At 45.1% G+C, this 22,556-nt stretch overlaps 2 protein-coding genes across 4 annotated transcripts; both read right to left on the minus strand.

The window, feature by feature from the left end:
• Window positions 1-1,172: 1,172 nt before the first annotated feature.
• On the minus strand, window positions 1,173-7,014 carry pcolceb (procollagen C-endopeptidase enhancer b). Its single transcript, XM_084002633.1, has 9 exons — window positions 6,871-7,014; window positions 5,683-5,791; window positions 4,519-4,777; window positions 4,235-4,359; window positions 3,445-3,581; window positions 2,703-3,349; window positions 2,522-2,602; window positions 2,255-2,425; window positions 1,173-1,553 (listed from the first exon to the last, which is right to left on the minus strand). The coding sequence occupies exons 1-9, from the start codon at window positions 6,954-6,956 to the stop codon at window positions 1,423-1,425; spliced, it is 1,746 nt and encodes a 581-aa protein (XP_083858759.1). The 5' UTR covers window positions 6,957-7,014; the 3' UTR covers window positions 1,173-1,422.
• A 1,167-nt stretch (window positions 7,015-8,181) lies between these two features.
• On the minus strand, window positions 8,182-21,566 carry per1b (period circadian clock 1b). 3 transcript variants are annotated; one of them, XM_084003648.1, is made up of 20 exons: window positions 21,420-21,566; window positions 16,119-16,932; window positions 15,764-16,017; window positions 15,473-15,594; window positions 15,178-15,379; window positions 14,878-15,072; window positions 14,675-14,753; window positions 14,460-14,566; window positions 14,184-14,337; window positions 13,799-14,072; window positions 13,577-13,685; window positions 13,306-13,465; window positions 13,108-13,217; window positions 12,667-12,813; window positions 11,680-12,021; window positions 10,772-11,550; window positions 10,491-10,677; window positions 10,036-10,249; window positions 9,766-9,916; window positions 8,182-9,636 (listed from the first exon to the last, which is right to left on the minus strand). In XM_084003648.1, the coding sequence occupies exons 2-20, from the start codon at window positions 16,544-16,546 to the stop codon at window positions 9,403-9,405; spliced, it is 4,248 nt and encodes a 1,415-aa protein (XP_083859774.1). In that variant the 5' UTR covers window positions 16,547-16,932; window positions 21,420-21,566; the 3' UTR covers window positions 8,182-9,402. The 3 variants fall into 3 exon arrangements, with proteins under 3 accessions (XP_083859774.1, XP_083859773.1, XP_083859775.1); XM_084003647.1 differs by having other exon boundaries at window positions 12,667-12,816; XM_084003649.1 differs by lacking the exon at window positions 12,667-12,813.
• Between the last annotated feature and the right edge of the window lie 990 nt (window positions 21,567-22,556).

The raw sequence follows: 22,556 nt of genomic DNA on the forward strand, positions 1-22,556 counted from the left end.
GATGTACGTGACCACAGCAGCCCAGACAGTACAGGCCTCCTCATCTAGAGGACACAACAGCAGTGAGCACACACTGATGATTCAAGATAAAAACAGTTTACTATGTTAAAAAGAGGCCCCACAGTAGGCACTCAATTCAATTCTGAGATTCAAATCTTTTATTTTGTCAATACTTATTGACGTATGTCCACCTTTCATTTTTATAAGAGACCTCAGCATGGAGGACACCAGCGTTGCACACATTTGTGGAGCGACGTTCTGCCATGCTTGAACCCATCTGAGCCAAACAAATGTATCTTTGTTTCATCAAAAAATGTGCTCCAAATATGCAGTTTTGTTAGTTAGTTAGTTAGTTAAATCTTGCAGTTTTGTGTGAAGTTTTTTTTTTTTTTTTGCCACGAGGCACAGCCTATAGGTCCAAAACCTAGAAAGTTCTGGTGTTCACAGGTCATTTTATAACCACGCCATGCAATTAGGCTGATTGGAAATCACAGGTGTCAGTGGTCACAGGCGTAATCACTTCTGCTGCATCGAGTTTCTACTTTGAGGCTTGTATTTCCAATATAGTCTTTCTGAAGTATTTGTTTTTGATTGTTCATATTAGGGAATACTCTATTTGTCAACTTAAAGCACTTTTGTTGCTCCAACTGCTGTGTCTCAAGTCATTTAGTTGCAAGCAACCACAATGTATGTTGAAGTTAATGTTATTTAAGACAAATTAACAAATTTCCTGGATAGATTTAAAAACAAATACGTTGAATTAAGTTGAGATTCCACCCGCCCCCCAAAAAATTAAAGTTGTAAAAGGGTCAAAAAGAGGTTATTGTTAATATTAAAAGTTGATACAACAAACTACTAAAAGATAAACGCTAAATTACTTACTTAAGTGCTTAAATAGTTATTTCCTGATCATCAAAAAAGAGTCTGACCAAGCACTCAATATCAACTTTCAACCCTTCGCATTCATAGATACTTGATGCTGTATTCACGTCTCAGTAAGTACAAGGAATGGATGGCGGCCGCTGAAAACATCAATTGTTCATTGCTTGCAACTGCAATCTTAAGGTTGGATTCACTAACGGTATAACATTAATCAATTGTGCATGTGATCCACATACCACATGATCCCCACACCCACCTGCTTCTCAATCCCTCATTCATCACATCAGCACCTGGATTATATGGTTTATTGATGTGCATCTTTTATCACAGAAATATTATAATTTACATACAAAATACAAAATATACTTAATGATGTATGTTTCCTTCCTCTTCAAACTTTTTATGACAGTATTGCGTTATGTAAAAAAAAAATCAGGTATACATTTTTCTCATAATATTTTCACTCTCTATGTTAAGTTGTATGTTTTCAGAGAAATAGTCAAGGCTGTCCATCTCTGATTGGTGTGCTGGGCTGTGATGTCAGCACTTTTTGCGCGAGAGGCCGGCCAATGCTTTGGCGTGGATGGGCTTATAGAGGAGAGTGAAGCTGGTGGGGCTGAGAAGGCCGTTGCCCTGGGCGTCCACTTTTCCCATCAACACGTAGTTCCGACCTGAACAAGAGAAAAAAATGTGTTGGCATATATCAAATACAATGAAAGTCATGCTCACCCACACCAGTTGAGCTGGGTGGGTTAAATTCACTGACCAATGTTTAAAAATGTATGGAACCTGTTCAATAGGCATGTGATACTGACTTTTTATTTTTTTACACTCTTTCTGTGATATTCATCATGTGTTTTAATTACTTCCAAAAGGAATACAAGTCACAATTGCCTCCCATATTCAATTTGTGATCGGACACTAGAAAATTGGTTGAATAAAGAATCACATCGTCTGCATAAAATAGGAGCTTGTGCTCTTTTGTAGTTCATTACCTGAAAACCAGAGAAAATAAATGTTATATTTGATATATATTGCTATTTAATATAGCATAATTTACCTATGTTTTTCCCTTTGATGCACAATAATTTGTAACCATTTTTTTCTCCTTTGAATTTGACATTTCTAACACAAATGTTTGCACGTTGCCATAGCACAGTTCACTGGAATTCTATTACAAATCGAGTGTTTACTACTAATTCATTTGTGATCAACATTGAGTATTATTAGTAATAGTAAGGTATTGGATGTAAGAAGGTAGGTATTCATGACAACCAGCAGTATTACACAACTGAAGCTATGGAAACAGTTGGTAAAATGTTGCGTTTGCAATGTGCACAGACAGAAAAGGGCTGTAAAAGTTGTACTGTACCTTTGATTAGCCCCGGGCAGCGTTTGCAGGTGGATGTCAGTGTGACCGAACTGATGGGCCCCGATTTGGTGATGTTCAGGCTTCCTGCCTTAAAGGCCTTGATTAGGAACACCTCAACTGTTGCCGAGCCCCTCGGACCAGTGGTCAAGGATGTAACCTTACCAGTAATCACTGATAGAAAGAGAACATAGGAGAGTCTAAGTATTTAGGTCGTGCTTCGGTACACAGAAAATGTGTGAAGGGCAGATGGCGGCTGGTGTGGCTTACCGAAGTCATGAGGGCAGAAGCTGGATTGCAGAGTTCCTGTCCTCTTACAGGGTTGTGTACACAGTGGGTTCAGTGGTAAAGCTGAGGAAAACACACGCGGCAACAAAATTGTGATTAAACACATTGCTACAGGATACATGGAGGCAGATTGTTAACTTAGAAATCCATTACTTCCACTCACGTTTGTTGCCCACAGAAGGCTTCTTCGTCACCGTCTTGCTTACTCCGGGTTTAGGTGTCACTTTAGGCTGAGTCTTCGGCTTGGTTGTTGGTTTAGCTCTGCTCTTAGGGGTTGGCTTTGCTGGTTTGACAACAGGTTTTAAGGTGGGCTTGGTCTTCGGTGTAGGCTTACGTGTAGGTTTAGCCTTGATGCTTGGTTTGAGCACTGGCTTAATGATCTTAGGTTTGGGTGTAGGTTTAGCTCTAGGCTTAACTCCAGGTTTAGGTGTGGGCTTTTTCACAGGCACTTTACGCGTGGGTTTAGCCGGTTTGGGTTTAGCCGTGGGCTTGACCGCAGGCTTGACGATAGGTCTGCGTGGCGGAGGTTTCAGTGGTATCTTCACCAGTGGTCTTTTGGCCGGTTTTGTGGTGGGTTTAGGCTGGAGGCCAGGCCTAGGTTTGGGAGTCGGCTTGGGAGGTTTGCTTGGCTTCACGACTGCTCTTTGAGGCGTTGACGTCGTCTGAGGTCCATAGATGAAGTCTCCCCCAGCGGTGGGTGTCCGAGACCCGCGGGGAACACTGGAGTAGAAGGCCATGAAGCCGTCTGAGGTCACACTGAGGTCGGAGACGAACTGGACGAGGAGCTCGTTCCCGTTTGTCACTATTATTCTATGGACCAGAGGAAAAGGGAGGACAGGAGGTGGATTAGCAGATTGGAAACATTGGCGGATCTCATCACCCATTCTTCTGATCAGTAATCTCACCCTGGTGACCTGTCCCCGCAGAATTTCCCGATCCTCCGCGAGTTATCCCTCTCTCCCCCGTTAAACAATGCCACATAGTCATAGCGACAGTACATGTCGGGCTCCAAGTCCAGCTTTATGAACTTCACCTCGATCACCTGCGGAAGAACACAATGAACACACAAATCATTCCAACTTCAACTATGAAATTTGTGCCTGGAAATGAGCTGGTACATGTTTGTTCCTGACGGGTTTTCATGAATCCAGCACAGTGCGGACATACAGTACAGTGGTGGTGGTGGTGGTGGTGGGCCAGGAGGGCCAGACCTCTGAAATACAGAAGGGCCTTTACTCTCTCCCTCGCTCTCGCTTCCTTCCCTCTTTCCTTATGTTCAATCTCTTGGCAAATACGAATACACCTTCAATGAAGTCTTTCATTTGAACTTCGTCACAGGACCGCTGTCACACACACACACACACACACACACACACACACACACACACACACACACACACACACACACACACACACACACACACACACACACACACACACGCACTACTATTTTCATTTCTCCCTCTCCTCCTGCACCGACTAGCGTTATTTAACACGCCTAGCTCCTCGCATTTTTCTGTAATGAAATCTCAAATATAATAATGATATTATATGATATTGATATATGATATTGTGGAATTGTGTCTAATGCATTTTTTCAACACCTGACCAAATTTAAGCCTGTCTGAGTCTCTAAAGTGGACGTCTTCGGTAGACGACTTGTAAGAAGTAGAAAGTGCAATGCGATTGGCTTACATTGTTTGGTTCTACGGAGATGTGCCAGGAGCAGCTGATGCCTGCTGGGTAATTGGAGTTGGGCCAGTTGGGCGTCTTGACAGAGCCCTGTGATTTGGTCAGACGTCCTCCACAGAACTGGTTCTCTGCAGGAATGACAATTAGGAAATGCTAATACACCAGACTTGAACCTTTTAACCTTTTTCAAATAAGGGAGTGATGTTTTTTCTTGTCCTATGATACAATATATGATGCAAAAAGAAAAATATATGCTATAAAAATATGTAAGAATAACATCGCCACACCTTCCACATGTGGCTTCCCCGCACTGAAGGAAGCGAGGAAGCCTCTTCCCCCCGTGGCTTCGTCTGCCACCATCTCTAACATCATGGTGTTGGTGGTGGCGATGAGGGCGCCGGGCCGGAACGTCCCGCAGAAACGACCCAGCTTCTGCACCAGGCGGGTGTGGCCGTTGTAAACGTCCAGGTAGTCGTACCGACAGGTGGGGTCAGCCTCCAGGTCGAAGAGGCGGAAAGACAGCATGACCACGTAACCCTCTGGCACCTGGAGGGGGCGACAGGAAACGCTGTGATGAAAGACTTTTTGAGCAGTTTTAACCACCGGACTAGCCAATGTTCAAAATGTTCAAAGGATTTCATTGAAATGAACCTCAAGTTTTCCTCCTAGATTGCATGAAGTGTTGGATTTTAGTAAAGATGTTTTTTAAACTTACTACATATATGATTGATGTATTAGTATGATTTTTACTATTAACCAAGGTGAGCTAGTTGAAATTAAGGTCTGTGAAAAGAGGATTGTTTTTGTTGTTTTGCTCCAGCTCATTGGCTTAATTAGAGAAAGTGAAAACTGGTGTATCATTAGGTCCCTACAGTAAGTGACAGGGCGCTGCCAATATGTGGGATTAGTGGGGGTGGCTGGTGTAAACTATTCTCCGCTTTCACAGCATGTTGGCGCACTGAGGAAGAATTAAGATTGTCAGTGGTTACAACAGGAATGTGTTTTTTTATTGTTGTTATTTGGTACTTTTTGAGAGCTTTGCATCAGCCTGGCTCCCCCTATTACTTGAGCAGATGGTACGTTCCAGTTCAGGCTGAGAAGGTTTAAGGACATCCACTGATCTACAGCAGCAGAGTTGTTGGCATCTTGCAGTGTTGCTCTGGGCTTTACGTTGTGTTTCTTTGTCAAGCGTGTTCAACCCTACTTGTAAAACTGTTGTTGAATGTTCAACAATAAGATAAATGGAAGAATCCATTCGAATTAAAACAGAAGAAAGAGGAAAAAAACACCTTTTAAAGCAACATTTCTGCAAGATCAACCTGGAAATGCATTATTTTACGAATAAAAAGTTGGATTTTTTGTTTTGATGCATAATCTGACTGAAACTGGTCCAATGATGATAGCAGCCCCTCCAGTCAGGTTAACGGTGTAATGATTTAAAAATGACTCACAGTGATGTACCAGGTGCATTTACTGTTGGGTTTGTAGGGACTTGGGAATCCCTCACTGGCCACGATGCCCGAGTCCGTGACCAGGTGGCCTCCACAGTGGAAGATGGGCCTAAAAAAAAAATAAAAAGTATCACACAACTACCATCAACTGCATTTAACTTGTTGGACTGGAAGAAAAACCAGCTTTTCTGAGAGTCCACACACACTTTTACATACACGCTGCAGACCCACAGTGGCACAGTCTTGTCTCTGTTCTCCAACTCCTGGGAGGTTCCCAGTGAACTCTCTGGGTTTTTTTTTTTCAGTAAGACTTGTCAATATACAGTGTGTGTGCTGCGAGCTTTCTCCACTCGCACCACAAGAAAGTTGTCAGTTGGCATAACATGTATTTACTTTTTGCAGACGGCCTGCTCACACATGGCGTTAAGTGAGACACGGATCAAAGCAGGGCAAGCCCCGACGTTTTAATTTTGCAGCAGACGTTAATTTGATGTCTCTGGATTCTTGGAAGCTTCCGCTGTGCTTTATCATCAAACTTGATTGCCGGTGGCTCCATTCCAGTTTTTTTTGCTTGTTTCCTAGAGGAAAAAAATCTTTTTTTTATGTCATGCTCTTCAGGCATATGTTGTGTGCCTTTTTGCCCCCCCCTTAAAAAAAAGTGGTGTGGCGTCCCTCCCTTCTGACCCTCTGGAGCTAAACTGCCCACAGGCATTTGTTTGTCTCTCATGCTCAATTTTCACCCTGTATGTAGAAGTGTGGAGAAGGAGCTATAGCAGGGCACACACCAGGTCCAACAAGCATCTACAAAAAAACAAAAAACTGTGGATTTAAAGGGCAAAAAGTCCGAATTTATATCCAGCTTTGCCAAAAAAACTTCAGGGCAAGCTACTGTACATCTGCCCGGTTAAATCACTACATCAGCTACAGCATGCTGTCATTTTGTGTGTTTATAGGACACCAACCGCACAACACTGCAACCATCTATTTCTACTGCGCTTTCTGTAATCATAATACGGCAACCAGGATAGGAAAAACACACACACACACAGTAGTTAATCTACACAGATGTGGGTTTGAAAACGGCCTGCCACATGTGCACAGGCAGGAAAACGGATGAAGAGGGACATTGATGGCCGCACACATGCCCGAAAGACGTTTGATATATACGTCCAAAATCTCTGAGCTTACCTGGTGAAGTTGTTCTGACCCTGAGCCTCGGTCCATCCCAGCGTCAGAACGACGAGAAGACCCGCGGTCCACACCCTGTCCTCCATCCTGCTGTCCTCCGAGGTTAGGGAAAGACGGGAGAGGAGGAAGGAGGGAGAATCGGGAGCGGAGGCGTGGAGAGAGAAAGAGGGAGAGAGAGAGGGATGCAAGATCCAAAAAGGGGAGGAGGAGAGAGAGAGGAAGAGGAGGGGAATGGATGTGATGGGTGAGGAGAAGGTGTGTTGTGGAGGGATGGAGAAGAAAGGAAAGGTGAATGAATGTGCTTGTTGTGTTCCAGCTCCGGTGGGTGTTGTTGTTCCACAGCTTCGGTCATGGAATATATGGAGAACGTACATTTCTGCATGTGTACACACACTAATGACAGAGTACCTCTGTGTATACGTGTACTCGTATAGTGACCTATTGACTGCACCACCAGCTTCTGGGTTTGGCCCACTGGTTGCTTGTTTTGGTCCACCACTTTGGTCCAGGCAGAAATATCTCAACTACCACCGGTTGGTTTGTCGCAGAAATGTGCAGACATGGAGGGTTCCCCAGAGGATGAACCCCAATGGGGATGTCCTAACTTTTCCTCCACCAGCCTGTGAAATATCTCTACATCTACTAGATGGATTGGCCCAAGATTTTATACAGTTGTTCATGATCCTCAGAGGATGAATCCTACTGTACAGACAGAATGCAACCTCAGCAGCCTGACATCGTGAGCTTGTAAGCTATTGTTAGCATTGAGCAGCCGCACAGAACTGCAAGCATGGATGTAGACTCTGTTCTTAGTCACACAAGTGCAATTTGCTCTGCTAGTGAAGGTTATTATGCAGATTAAATTCCTTTCCACAGAATTTATGGTGGTAGAAACTAAGTAGTTGGTATTTTTATTTTAAGAGTTGGTTTAAATACTCATAATGATGACTTTAAATACAACTAGTTTAACTTTAGCGCTCACACAGAACGAGCCATTTACACTACAATCATTGTCGTCATTGTTATGATAAATTACATTGACATCAACTCTGCTTTTTGTCTTTGAATTAAAAGTATGGCATGCCTTTTGTCTTTTTTAAGCCTGCGGTGACCTCCGGGTAGAAACCACAGCTGAATAGAAGTAGACTGTGGTTCAGCCCTGGTCCACTCTCTGCTTCCAGTTCATTCCAGACTCTTCTGAGTATTCAGGCCAAATGCAGCAAAACACCCATTGATAAAAATAGACTGCAAAGAGATGTAATCATAAAACTTACAGAAGGGGGGAAAAAAATCATCAGACGTAAAAATGTATAATTTTCAAGTCATTTTTTTATTTGTCTTTTTTTTGTACAAAGAATTTTCACAAAAATACTTAGAAACTGTTGCAGACACCACTGACGCCATAATAAAGCAAAGGATATCACATGACCAGAACAGTGTCACAGAGAGGAAGAGACCGCGAAAAGGACAGCGAGGAAGAAAGATAGTAAACAAACACTCTCCAGAGTGTTTTTTTTTTCTTTTTAGAGAGTTACATCCTCCTTTAAAATCCACTTACTGACGTGAACTAGCACTGGCAGTATAAAAGCTCTTCCTCCACCGAAGGTTTGCCAGCTCCTTAGGGTGCTGGGAACTAGTGTCTGTGATGTTTGAGAAGATCACACTGTGGGAAGACCACAGATGTGCACAACCTAATGCCCGGCCGAGGAGACATCTTTGCGATATCTTGATTAGTCCTAGCGATTGCCACGCTGCTCCACAATTAACTGTACATCCCTCAATTACAGCAACGAGGTTGTTTGAAAGATATTTCACATATTTACAGTAGACTCTCTTTCCGGCATGTATCCTCTCCCTATTTGCAGTTTATGAAAGTATAAAAATATACACATTGTTTACAAAAGAACCTGGTTGTCACTGTACATTTTGTCTATCGGGTGAAAGTTGTTCAATAAATCATGGCAAACCTTTTTACATGGGAGGGGTGGGGATTGAGAGAATCATGATCTAGGTGGGAGAAGGATCCCAGACAACCTGGGAAACATTCAACTAGAAGAAGAGTCACAGAAAGTCCTTTCTTTTCCTCATGAGCTGAACCCTAAACATGAGGGGAAAGGTGAACTAGGTCACTGTGGTGAAGCACATCCATCTTTTTCGTAAAGGCGCCGTTTTTGGGAGCACATTCACCGTAGTCCTCCGATTATCTTACGTCAAGAAATACGTCAAGAACTACAAGAACGCGGAAAGTCATGTGCTGATTCCCCCTTCCAAGGCATTTAACATTCGATCAAACGTGTCTTCATGAGTTCATGAAGAGCCAACCGGGCCAAGGCTCCAGCCTGACCTGTCGAACAATAAATGGAAGTTGCCCCGATTGAAATGCACCCTTTTTATGCCCCAGCAAATCCCATTCGAACAACGGTACAGCTCGTGTAACGTTGTTTTCGGTCATAGGAAGCGCTGGTCGGTGCACATTTTCTGCACATCGGTGTAGAAATATCGTGATAGTGTTCTTTATCTTTGGCCGCCTACTTAGTGAGTCATGAGAGTCTTTTTTTGGACATCTTCTGACACCACTTGCTGCTCCTCAGCTGCCATGTCTTGTGGTGCTTTCTCTTCTTCAACATCGTCTTCATCCATGGCCGTCTCCGGCAGGTTTTTCTTGTCCTCCTGAGTTTTCAGCACACTGCACAGCTCCATCTCATGGATCTCCACATCGAATGGAGCGGCAGGCACTGATGGGGGAGACTTGCATCCTGTGCAGCCCTGAATGAAACGAGAGAGAGAGAGACGCATGACTTCCTGACCTCTCTGTGTGTTGTTACTTGATGTATCCCATCAATAATTCAAACTCTGAACCAGTCATAGTTCAGGGTTGAGTTGCGGTGTACTTACAGAGATGTTGATGGCTCTGGGCAGGCGTCCCGTGCGGATCCAGGGGTGCACTTGGCTAAGCTCCCTCTTCTGGTCCTCTGAGAACCGTGGCTGGTGTTTCTGCATGCTCCTCAAGGCCTCGCGGTCTTCTCGCAGCACGGTCTCCATGTCTCTGTTGTGTGCACATGGGGGGAAAGGGGGGTCAATGAAGGTCCGACATTGAGTCCGTCACCGCTTGTCTGAAACTGAGCTACATAGGCTGCTGTGTTGTGTGGCGGCATTATGTCGTACCTGACTGGCAGCTGATAGGTCATCATGACCTTGTCGTCGGTGTTGGCCATCAGGAGCCAGATTGGGTCCTGCAGCACACACTTGATAAACTGCTCCTCGCCACCGTCTCCTCCGCCACTACTGCTGCCCCCTGCTGCCTGTTTGCGGGAATGATCGTTCTCTGAAGAGTCGATGCTGCCAAAGTACTTGCTGGTGTGGCTGCCCTGGCTGCTGCCTGAATGGACAAGAGGGAGAGCGTTGATAATTAATTGTGAGTACAACAACAGAGGAAAGTAGCGTTATGTTCAGGCAATGTCTTCCAAAGATTTCTCTCTGAGAAAATTGCCTTTTGGCATCGATTATCTAGAAAGAACATAGTGACTCGGTCACTAAGTGACTGTCACGGTGACCCTTAAGTCTTTGAAAATGGAAATTGGGATGCGATTTTAAATCTCTGGGATGTTGAAATGACTCACTCATGCCACTGGTGCCAGAGGAGCTGCAGCCGTTGGAACCGGAGCCTGAACCAGAGGACCTCGTGCCTGAGGACCCTGAACCTGAGGCGGCTGAGCCGGTGCCCGAGCGGGCGTCTTCCTGCAGCAACATATCCAGCAGGTCGCTGGACGTAGACATGGCGTCGTTGTTGGACTCATTCGCTTCACCCTAAACATTTTAAAGAGACAAAAGACATTTTTAATTACATATATAATGGTTTTCCATGCTTTCATGATTCGTTCGCGAATGTCTCTATACTTACATTCTCATTCTCCTTGGCGGTATCATCGGAGCTCCTCTGATTGGCTGAGCTCTGGCCCCCGGCCACGCTGCCCTGCACAGATGGCGTGGCCTGCTGTGCAAGGGCTGTGATGCCCTCCAAACGGTTGATTGGTGATTCCTCTAGCTGCAAAAGGTTGAGAGGTGAGGAGCACCTGGACTGGAAGAGGGGGGACTCTGCACCCTCACGGTCAACAGGTATCTGGCTGTAGGACTGGGGCGTGCTGCTACGAGACGCAACGCAGGTGGCTGTTATGGGGAGGGGGTTGGAAATAACAGTGGGGATAACCCCTTGAGTGGCAGCGGGGTACGTGAAGTTAGGATTGTAGAAGTGTCCGGGGGTGGGGCCTGGCTGAGGCATGGGTGCCTCCATCTGGGGGAACATGTAGTTGGGCAGAACGAAGGCCACCATGGGAGGTCCCATCTGGGTAGCAGGGAAACGTGATGGATCCGGGACGGGTATGGGCTGCGCAAGTGGTGGGTAGACGGGGTAGATCGGAAGCATACCAGGAGCGAAAGGGGCGGCTGGAATGCTGGCCTGGGAGCCGACAGACGGCCAGGAGGATGAGTTTGTTTGGGGCGCAATGGGGATGTTGAGGAGCATGGGAGCTGTGCTGGTTCTGGGGTCACACTGGTTCCCGCTCAGGCCCAGAGAGCTGTGCTGGTCAGAGGACTCCTGGTGTTTGACTCTCTTACCGCCACGGCCACGTCTGTGACTGGTGCTGCTTCCTGCAGCTGGGTAATCCCGGGAACAACGTGCTCCTGGAGGAAAAGGGGAAGGAGACACGGTTAACCATCGTCACACATTAACAGCTAACATGCATTCATGTGCCACGGGTAAACACGACAGTGGCTGCATGTGTTTGGATGGTGGGAGCAGCGTGCCTCTACCTCGTGACAGAGGGTTGGCAGCTGGTGCCTGACAGCGCAGAGCTGAAGATGCCGCCTGATCGAAAACGCGCAGCTTGCTGAGGTCTTTAAAGCGGTCAAGGAATGCCTGCTCCTCCTGCTGGGTGTGGGCGGACAGCACCTCCTTTGTGAGACCCATCCGACCCCCTCCTCCTATACTTCCACTTCTCCTGCTCTCCCTCTCTGGCTGAGGGGCTTGAGTGGGAGGAGGTGGGGGAGGGAGAGGCGGTAAGGTGATCGTGGTGTGAACACGAGGCCTCAGAGTTGCTATGGTTGTAGGACGAGCGGGAGTGAGGGTTGTAGGAGCCTCCTCCATGATGATGTCTGTGATAGAGGAAAAAGCAGGGATGGTTGTTAAAGCACTGGAGCGAGATAATTTGTGATTTTTAAAGAAAATGGCACATTCTTGTTCTGACAAATGAAAAGTTAATTACATAAAATGCACTTCAATACATCCATGGATTGTGTTGCTACAGCCTTTCTAGGTCAAGTGTGACCAGTGGCTTAATATAGATAGATATACACATAGTTTGTGATACTATTAAACAACAAATTCGTATCGAACAACAAAAGATACATGATCTTTAAAAAGGCAAAAAAAAAAAGATAGCCGAAAGTGGAGAAAAAGTTTGTAAAGCAAAAAATTACTGCAAAAGAGGTGACGACCATAAATCCAATCGAGAATTTCGAGGATGTACCAAAGGTGAGAAAAAAAAAAAGCATGAATCAGATTACCTGCAATCTGATGTTTTTATCAAGCTGCTACAGGTTTCTGCAAGATAATTCTTAAAGACACTTTTTGGTCAAGTTCTTTGCAAAAGTGGAAAAAAGGAGTGAGTGTGACTAGTCATCATAAAAAAGGAGAGTTGAAGACCTATGAATTAAATTGAAGACATGCAATGGCTCAGACCTCGGCACATTAAAGAGAAAGTATAGGGTTCAGAGAGTGTGAGTGTTATGGATTCCCACCTGACTCAGGAGGCTTCTTATCTCCCACATGCACGATGGTGCTGCTGAAGCTACACTGCGACGTGACTGAGGCTACACTCTCTGCTTTTGTGGCCAAAGTCAGGGGAGGCAGAGAAGGTGGTTCACTTACAAGGTTAACTGAACCACCTGCTGAGGAAACAAGTCCAATAAGGTTCTGTCAATGTTTGTGTACCGTCACGACAGGCACAAGAGACACATGAACGTCCAGTTTACATGAGACAAATCAAGGATGCTGCATTAGGAAAATCCATATTCAACAAGAAGAAGAATATTTGTCACTATTTTTGTTGGTAAATACTGACCAAAATAATGATAAACTTAAAATCAGTGGACCAGATATATTTGTAAAGCAAATCACAGAAAACACAAAGGAGCTACACAATGATACCAAACCAGTTTTAGTTACTAGTCAGTAAGTACCTGCTGTGTTGCTGACATCCTGCTGTTTGTCGTCATCAGATGTGGAGGAGGTAGTGTAGGAGCCACACTTCCTTTTTACTGTGTTAGGAATGTTACAGCTGTCCAAGTACCTGCGTAGAGTCAGACCATTGTTGGATTAGCTCAGTTAAAACCTAAATAAAATGTACAGGTGGTCGGGCTTTGGGCTTGCACACGCACCTTATGATGCTGTCCAGACAGTTGATCTGCTGGTAGGAGTAGTTGACAGGCGGCTCCTTCGGTATAAGCGGATGAGGGATCAACGCTTTGGGTGGTTTGGTCATGTCGGCTATCAAACCTCTGATTGGGTCACTGCTGATTGCTCTGATGCTTGTGGTGCCTGGATGAAGAAAAGAGAGGAACGGTGAAGTCAGTGAAGTCTTTTTGAGCTCGCAGGTTAACACGAGGAGTGCCAGGATGGTCCGACAGGCGGATGGATTTTTTATTTTACCTGTGCTGGTGTTTTTTCTGGGCACCGGACGATTACGGGACTCGATGAAGACCTGCTGTCCACTTGTCTTGACCATGTGGACATCTTTACAGATCTGCTGGAAAGTCATCTGGAAAAATGACAACACCAGACTTGTTAAAACGTGAATCACATTATATCAATATATTCAACATTATCTGTTTATATGTTGAGATTGCCTACATGCATATTTCTCAGACTCACAGGCTTGTGTAAAGCGACGACAGCAGCTTCTCCCATGGCGTGGCTGTTGCTGTCACTGGAAGAGGCGCCTGAAGCACCGAGATGCTGTTGGTGTGAGCGCCGAGAGCCTCGTGAGCCACTGGACCCGAGTGAGCTGTAGCCCTGAGAGCTGCCGCTGTGCACCGGCTGCACCAGGACCCGGTGGATCTGCTCGCTCAGCTGGACGATGTCGGGCGTGGTGGTGCGAGTCTCGAAGCCCTGCGGTGACGTGAAAACGTCTTCATTCAGAGGACTCCTAGAAACGGGGTATAACGTTAGAGCTCCACAAGAGAAAGACATACAATATCCTCTTTAAAGGGAAAAGAACATTTAATAAGTTAGTATAATAGTTTTTGACTGATCTTACGTTCTGACTTTGTGGCGCCCCACAATGAACGCCACCTTCCGGCTCCAGGGGTTGACAAAAGAAGACCAGCTGGTGTCGATGGTCAGATATTCCCCGTTGCGGGCGCACATCCTCAGAGGCGTGTACTCAAACGGCTGCCCTGCAAACTGAAAGACTGAAGAGAGACAAAAGTGCAGACATGTTTGAGAAACGGAATAAAGACATAGAGCCAATTTTCCCAACATGACATCAGCAGAAGTTACAGTATGTTCAGAGTTCAGTGCTGAATGTACTCACTCTTCTCATGTATGGCCACCATTAAGGGCCTGTCTTCAGGGTGAATGTAGAGAAGAGCGGGGGTTCCTACCAAGTCCTGAGGCAGGTAGCCCAACAATGGTACTGCCCTGCAAACACAATATATAAATAGATATCAACACACTGTTCGACAGTAATAACATGTTTGTTCCTGGAGCAGCAAACGGATAATGGCCATGCAGAGTTGAATAACTGACCTTTCATCAACTTCCTGGAAGAGGCAGTTGGGAGTGTGACTTGTGGTGAAGATCCTCTTGTCTGCAGGGATACGAGGAGCTGAGGGGCCGAGATGAACAGCATGTTATGATGAGAGACTGACTATTATAGTCTAACAGACTTCCAGTCATCCAGTCATTTGGCTACTGTCTGATTTAATAGATAAATAGATAAAATGACATACCCTCGTATCCAGAGTGGACCCTCTCTGCGATGAGCAAGCAGCAGGGCTGGGGCTCAGCGTCATCCGAGTCTCTGATGGTGAGCTGGTAGGGAGTGAGGCGAAAGGGGTAGTAGCGCATCTCGCCTCCGTGGGCTTGGTCGGCACTGATCCGACAGAACATGGACTTCTCCTGAGTGCAGTTGGCTGAAGGAGAAGCTGAGAGGAAAGACGTTCAGTCAGAAATCACACGCGCTTGATACTTCACAACACTTTCTTTCACACCATCTCCCCTTTTTCTAACCATTCCCCTATTTAACTCACCAGAGCCGATGCAGGAGGCCCAGTTTGGCAGGCGGCAGGGTGCTGTGCCACTGTAGAAGGTGCTGACATCCTGCGGGGCCAAAAGCTCCGAAAACATCGTCCCCTGGAGACGCTCCGGCCTACAGCGCAGCAGGGACGAGCCCTGGGGTGATACGTACACAACCTTCCCGGTTAAGAACGACACACCCATGGAGAAAGTATCCTGGGAAAAAAAAACAAGAAGATTCCTCAAACATCGAAACTAACACAGTTTGAAGTACTTTAATGATTATGAAGCAGGAATGCCTGTACTTACAGTGTTTTTGAGAGTGTATTCTGAAGTGATGTTGTCAAGCTCCTCAATTGTGAAGGCAGACAAATCCAGGCTGCAGCCATGACACTCCTCTACGCTCCACTGGTGATAATACTCCTTGTTGGCTGGAAAGTTAAACATCAATTGGTCAGGGTTTGTATATAGATAAAGATACAACTACATATTGCATTGAGCATAACTTATATGGAACAAATACTAAAGCCTTAAGAGTTGTAGCAGGTGTTGAATATAAATAACAAGCCAGAAAAAGAGTAAATGGTCTTTTCCCCTCACCTCGAACTTGTTTGACACACTGAAGTGCGTATTTGAGTGCATTTAGAGTGCATGTTTGGCCCTTGGCTTTGCGCTCCGTCGGTAGGCGGAGCTTCAGCTCCTTGATGGCCTTCATCAGCTCTTTCTGGGTCTGGACCCTCGCCGACTGGTTGCTGCTGCAGCCAGAGGTGGAAGGGGGGTCGTGCTCCGAGCTGGTCGACAGCAGGCTGTAGGCCAGGGAGCTGCTGGGAGGTGAGAGACTCTGGGAGTTGGAGCTGGGAAAGAAGACGGTACAGTTGAGATTACGGTGAACGACCATTTTACACTCAGATGTGTATGGCTGCATTAAATATCTAATAACTTGTTCTTTTCTTACCTCTTGTTGCTCTCGGAGGTTTCCATCATCATGCCAGAGTCCTTGCCGTTTGACGAGCTGTGGGAGCTCCGTACGGACTGGTGCCCATGTGACCTGTGGTCTCTCTCCATCCCGCCCTCGCTTTCCCTCTCCCCGGAGTCGTTCCCGCTGGAGAGTCCGTCCATATCATCCGAGTTGGGCCCCCTTCGACCTTGGGACAGGCCTTCAGACAGTGAGCCCACACTGGGAGGTGAACCACCGACGGAGTCGCCTCCATTTCCACTTCCACGCTTCTGGGTGGCGACTTTGGCAGAGGGCTGACCACTGCTGGTTTTCAGAGAGTTTAAAACCTCTGACTCGGCTTCCTGGTCATTGTCTTTCTCACCGGCCCTTGCCACACGCCCCCGGGTGCTGCTGCCCACCATTGATTTGGAGTTGTCATAACTCATACTAGAGCAGGATGAGGCTGGATGTATTTAGCCGAGGTGAAAACAGGAAAAACTCTACTTCAAGTGGGACTACTATTCACATACATGTGAATCATGGTTATTGGCTGGTAGTTAAAAGAACTAAGGAGAGAAACTCATTGCTTCTTCTGCAACAAAAAAAAGCAGCCAAATCTAAACGTTTCGGGCTGTGAGCCAGTGTCACTCGAAGTTAACGGCGACAAGAGATGAATTTCTGCTTATGAAACAGACTTGGCACAAGTGCTCCAACAGATGGGATGAGAGATTGTGTGAGAAAAACAGCTCTTGGTGAGAGCAAAAAAAAAACCTCTCTGTATCTGGTCTTCACGCCTCCTCAGAGATGTGATCCTCTAGGAGATAAAGGCCACCTGAGATGACAAAAAAGAGAGAAGGAATAATATTAGTCGAAGGATTACAAAATGTTTGTCGTGGTCTTGTAAGTATCTCCCAAGGACTTCAGCCATGAGAAGACAAAAACGTAATACTTGTTATCGGTTTATCACGTTGGCCTCCATGGAAGCTTCAAACACGGCCCTGAAATGTTGACGCGACCCTGTGGTGCAGACTGAATGTTTGTCAGAAATATTTGTGGTTGCTGTTGTAAGCAGCGCTCGGCTGCAGGCCTTTTATCTAGATTATCTGGAATAAACAATAACCCCATCTAGAGCATGGATTGACAATAATCTCCTACCCCAATTTGCATGCACCAAGTGCGTATGCATGCGACTGAATATAGAACAGGTGAGCAAGCGCTAATACCTAAATTACAAGCCGACATTTGTTAGGCGTCATAGCTTAGTCCACTTTTACCTAGAGGGCAGTCAAAAGAAACAGACCAGGAGGACGTTACAAAGCTCACCATTAGAGGGTTGCTACAAATTAAGGATTGCTTGTCAATAGTATCGCAAAGTATATTTCAGGCCATCACCTACGCAAGTGAAAGTCTACTTCTATTTATTCCTCGGGCAAGGGAGACGCCCCATAATCCTTTAAGCCCAACAGACGTAAAGAGAAGAAGATACAGGCCGATCCCCCGTCCTCAATCCTTTCAATTTTATACACCAAGCTGCCCCACAACCCCCTTTTTCATGTCCTCGAGTGGGGAGTGATGCTTTGGTGCAGAATTTGTTCAGGACAGGTTTAATTACGTTCCTTAAATGACCGCTCAGACATACTTCAGCTTTCTGTCCTGACGCACTAACCCAATCCGGTGAGTGGACGGGTTCACAGTGGCCACCGCTAGCTGGAGATCACTCATTAGATCTGATAAGAGGACAACAGGTACGGGCAGCTAATGATAAATGTGACTCATTGCACGGGAACACCTAGTGTAACAAAGTATGGACACTGGTGAGCAACTGCAGTTCTCTAAACAAAATTGATGTGCGCTCAATGCCTCCTTAACAGCCATAGAATGCTAATTGGCCGTTATGTCTGGTCAGATGGAAGATGCACATGACAAACTGCTGTGGCTGAACTGGGTGGGGGAAGGAGCAATTATGATCTGGAAATATGCAAGCAGGGTGTGAGTGGGCGTTGAGGCAGGCTGGCATCCATGCATACTTCCATGGGTGATGGCAAAGCCACCCGGGCGGTGGGTGGAGGTGATGGTGGGGAACTGGGTTCTGGCTAGAGGGTTAGAATACCTGCATGTCTCTCAGTTACTCAATTGTGAGGATTTTCACTGTTTTGAGTGTTAATTGAATATCTTTGGTTTTAACTGAGACATTTGATATGTAACTTTGGATTTCTGACATTAGCCCGATCTATTAACAGATTATTCTAGAACATAATTGCCAATTCAGTAAATCAAAATTAGTTACAGCTCTACCCTTGTTATTTATGAATCACCCACATCAGAAACGTGATAAGACTTGCTTTTTTAGGGCTGAGTGCAGGCCAAATAACAGTTAACGATTAGATGACATAACCACTCAATGTGACAATAAATAAGTCTGCAACAGATTAGATAATTATAAGTTTATCACATATGTACTGTGGAGGACCGATTGGTAGCCTGGCATTTCAGATCAATAACAACCACAGTATTTTCTCTTACTGTTTCATAAACATTATTATCTTATTTTATTTTTTTAAAAAGAAGAAAAAATTAAAACAACAAGTGCAAAACAGGAATCAGCTGCGCTGAACTCGGTACCATGAGACACTTCATTACTGCGCTCTACGGATGGAGGCTGCGGGGGAGGGGGGGGGGGGGGATGTGGCGTGGCACCGTGCGTGAACATGTGTGAGCCACCCGGCTTGAGCAGCTCCAGAATCACGACGTGCTTCTACTAAACAATCACATTTCCATATGAATATCCGCTGCTGAAAAACACACTGCATTGTCCAGCGAATAAAAAAGGTAAAAAAGGTGCGTGCGCAGCAGCTCTGCCCGACTTGCTTTTCTGTGTACATTCGGCACGTGTCAGCAGCGGTGCTTTCCGCAGGCCCTGCCGGCTGCTGATTGGTCGGCTGCACGGACCAATGAGAAAGCTCGCCCCTTTTAGAGGCGGTCGTGCCTGCGACACGGCTCCCGCTCTCAAGCTGTCAGACACTGGTCTCAGATCCGCCTCGAGTTGGATTTTTAAGTGCGCAACGAGGTGCGCGTGCTGATTCACGATCAGTAGATGGGCGCTGTACATTGTGTACATGTACGAGACGTGACACGCGCTTAAGTTAACAAAACGCACGCATGGACACACGAGTTCTTAAAGTAGTACACATTCCAGCACACTACGTTATTACAGTAAGAACACAAATGTCTATTTTGGAAATTCTTTGACTTCGTTGTACTATATATATATATATATATATATATATATATATATATATATATATATATATATAAAGTGACAGTCTGTGAGGACTAGTTTTCACAAATACCAGTGTCAGTGAACGCCCAAGCTGTAGAGGTTTCCACATAATCCAAATCTTTAATACCAATGTTACAATAACCCACTTGGAAGACCACACACATAATAAAGTGGTTCAGCTTCAACAGTGGAGCAAAGGGGAAGGTCAAAGCATGTTCAGAAAACTTAATTTACCAGTTCAACAATTTGTACTTTCTGGATTCCGGCATTTTTAAGGGGAATTTTTCGCAGATATTTAAACCGTATCTTCTTGGTTATTTGTATCTCTGTATCTAACAAATATGCTTTTGTCATGCACTGAGGAATTAGATGAGCAATTGACGAGTTAATAAATAACAAAGAATGCTTTGTCTGCCAACAAAACTCCGCAATTTGTCACACATTTGTTGAGCAATCCCTGCTCAAAATATAGACAACAAAAATATGTGTTTGAAACTTAAATGAGAGTTTCACACAGTCATCAGCAGACCTGGGATCAGTCATTTTAATTGTGAGGCAACCCCCATTAACAAGAACAACGGAAACAGGGCCATCTCCCATTCAAGAGGCACCAGCGAGCAGTTTCCTGGCAGCATGTGGTAAGTTTGGTAGCTTTGATTGTCTTCTGAGAACATAGACAACACCCTCTGATACCAAGCTATTCTCCCATCTCCATCCTTTTTAGCCTTTAGCCTTTTGCTTTTCACCATTTCAAGGCAATTAAGTTCAGTTTATAGTGGAATACAGACTCTGGAGGAAACGCTGTGTGACTTTTAGTGGCCAGTGAAGGTATGAACAATGTTCTTAGAGTAAAAATTAGGAGGCACATTGTATTGCTACTGTTCTGCTTCAATCAAAGTTGTTGTCCTGTTTAAAGTGATGAGTCAGTCCCCCATGTAAGATATAAATAAGGATTGCACCACCTCTCTCATTGTCATTGTTTATTCATAAGCTGAAAGAGTCATCTTTATGGGGTCCACCCACAATTCTCTATGTGACTTATTAACAGGTCAAACACGAGTTGTTTTTTTGTATCTTCTGTTTACAACCTAGATTGGAACATAAACTTTTTGGGTGTCTTTGTGCAGTTACTTTGCACACTCATGAACTAAAACAGGATAAGCGGTAGACGATGGATTGATGAACTAAAAAGGGTGTGATACCTGCGCGAACCTGCAGGATTGAATGGCATATAATTGATTGTCTATTTGATTTATAACCACATGTTTTAAAGCAGATTTGGATTTGGATTGATATTTTATTTTATGGGGGTGTACAGAGGAATGCTGACATGCAGCCTGTGTAGGACGGGATGTGCAGCAACTCAATGCACAGGCTCAGCAGCTTTCACAGAACATATTTTGAGTGGCTCAGGTATGCATTCTGCCTTCAATAAGTACAGTGTAGGAGTGTATAGTGGATTAAACATGGGGGTGTCAAATTACCATTAATAGTGCAATAATGACAGGTATGCACTTTAAATAAGATGCTGTGTGGTTTATCTGATGGCCAGTCCCCACGATGTGCCCAACAGTACACGCCTCACGTCATCATTAGCATAACGTAAATACTGTACAGTTTGTACCGTGGAGCATTTAGCAGCCCTGGAAGTACATTGTGCAATTTCAACACGCATGTTCAAACAACAGACGCTAAATCTGACAAGTTCACAGAGTTAAAAAAAAAAAAAAATCTCGCATTTGTTAGCTGTGTTGACTTCTTCTCCTCAAAGAATCTCATCATGGCGGTGTTCTTTTACACTTAGCGACTATCAGGCGACGGGAACACACAAACACAGCTTTAAGAGTCACTGTACATTACGTCTTGATACCTTACTCGCTTAATGGTAAATATATATCACGGTTACGATATGAAGCAGTTAAATACATTAACGGTTGTCGTTTGTACACTGATAGACCGAAGTGACAGCTAGCATGCTAGCTACAAAGCAAACTCGACAGTCACGACAATGTAACGTTAGAATTTAAACATCAGCTTACCCTTTTGAATATCCTTCAAAACGACAGCGATAACATTCAATAGTTCCACGGAGAAGTTCGGAGCAGACAAAAAGACACGGCACGAATCCTGGTTGCTTCGACAGTCTTTGCTTAGTGATCTGCAATTGCACGAATCTTTCCCTCGCCTCCCCCTGAACACAGTTTACACGCAGGGACACACGTGCCTGTGCATGGTCTAGCTGTACTATTGAATCAGCCACCGTGATTGGACGGCAAGAAACGCTGCCCGCGCCCATCCCCGCCCCTTCGGGCTCTGATTGGTCGAAGGGCGGCGCCAGCTGCACGGGGCTCAGTGGTCACATTGCAGTGTGTATGATCCTGAGTTCCCTTCCAAACATACATGAGAGGGCGTAGTCCGTGTCCACACTTGATGTGGCCTACTTGCTTAACCGTAATGCAGGTAATACCATCGCAATAAAACATAGTATCTGGTAGGTAACTCGACATTATACTGTAGTTCCCATTAGCTGCTGATAATACATGCTTTTAATACTAATCACCAGTAACGATAACAGTAATTCCATGCTGTTATTGTGAAAGTTTGACGATGAGAAAAAGTCCACTTACTCGCTTATTCCGAGCAAAGATAATTAGAGTGGATCGTTATTTATTGCATATTATCCATCTATTGTTTTCTTTAATATTATAACTGTGAACAAGTAGTGACTACGGTGAGATGCATTTGAAAGCTCCAGGGGGAAAATATTGTAGAATTATCTTGATTAAAAAAAACTAAAAACATTCTGTCCTATTTCTTCCTTACTCATTCTCCGAAAGTGTTGACACGGCTATTTCTGCTGCGCGTTTGCCTCGTATATACGGCTGCGGCAAAGCCTCAACATGCACATTTCAACGTGCTCCTAGCCGGCGACGTCATTTGTACTGTTTGCCCTCTCCCAAGTCACGAGGCTGGCGGTGTGGTTGGTGAGAGCCTGTAAACAGTACAGATGTAGGGCACATGCCAGTTTGTAAATAACCATTACTACAACAATTCACTCTAGTCATTAATGGGGGCACATTTACTGTGTCAGAATGCACATCAGCAACAAAAAGTAGGCTTAAAAAATCGAATAAAAACATATCACTCTAGGGAAATGGCATCAGCACGAGTTTCCC

Source organism: Eutrigla gurnardus (genome assembly GCF_963514095.1).
Source record: "Eutrigla gurnardus genome assembly, chromosome: 23".
NCBI lineage: Eukaryota > Metazoa > Chordata > Actinopteri > Perciformes > Triglidae > Eutrigla > Eutrigla gurnardus.

Excerpts from the sequence above, each read along its gene's own strand:
- per1b (XM_084003647.1), bottom strand. The coding sequence starts at position 16,546 with ATGAGTTATGACAACTCCAAATCAATGGTGGGCAGCAGCACCCGGGGG. Across the intron at positions 14,073-14,183 it reads GGGCGCCACAAAGTCAGAAC|GAGTCCTCTGAATGAAGACG; the intron begins GTAAGATCAGTC and ends CCCCGTTTCTAG. Across the intron at positions 12,817-13,107 it reads GGATGTCAGCAACACAGCAG|CAGGTGGTTCAGTTAACCTT; the intron begins GTACTTACTGAC and ends TTGTTTCCTCAG.
- pcolceb (XM_084002633.1), bottom strand. The coding sequence starts at position 6,956 with ATGGAGGACAGGGTGTGGACCGCGGGTCTTCTCGTCGTTCTGACGCTG. Across the intron at positions 4,778-5,682 it reads AATGCACCTGGTACATCACT|GTGCCAGAGGGTTACGTGGT; the intron begins GTGAGTCATTTT and ends CGCCCCCTCCAG. Across the intron at positions 3,582-4,234 it reads TCTCCGTAGAACCAAACAAT|GTGATCGAGGTGAAGTTCAT; the intron begins GTAAGCCAATCG and ends GTTCTTCCGCAG.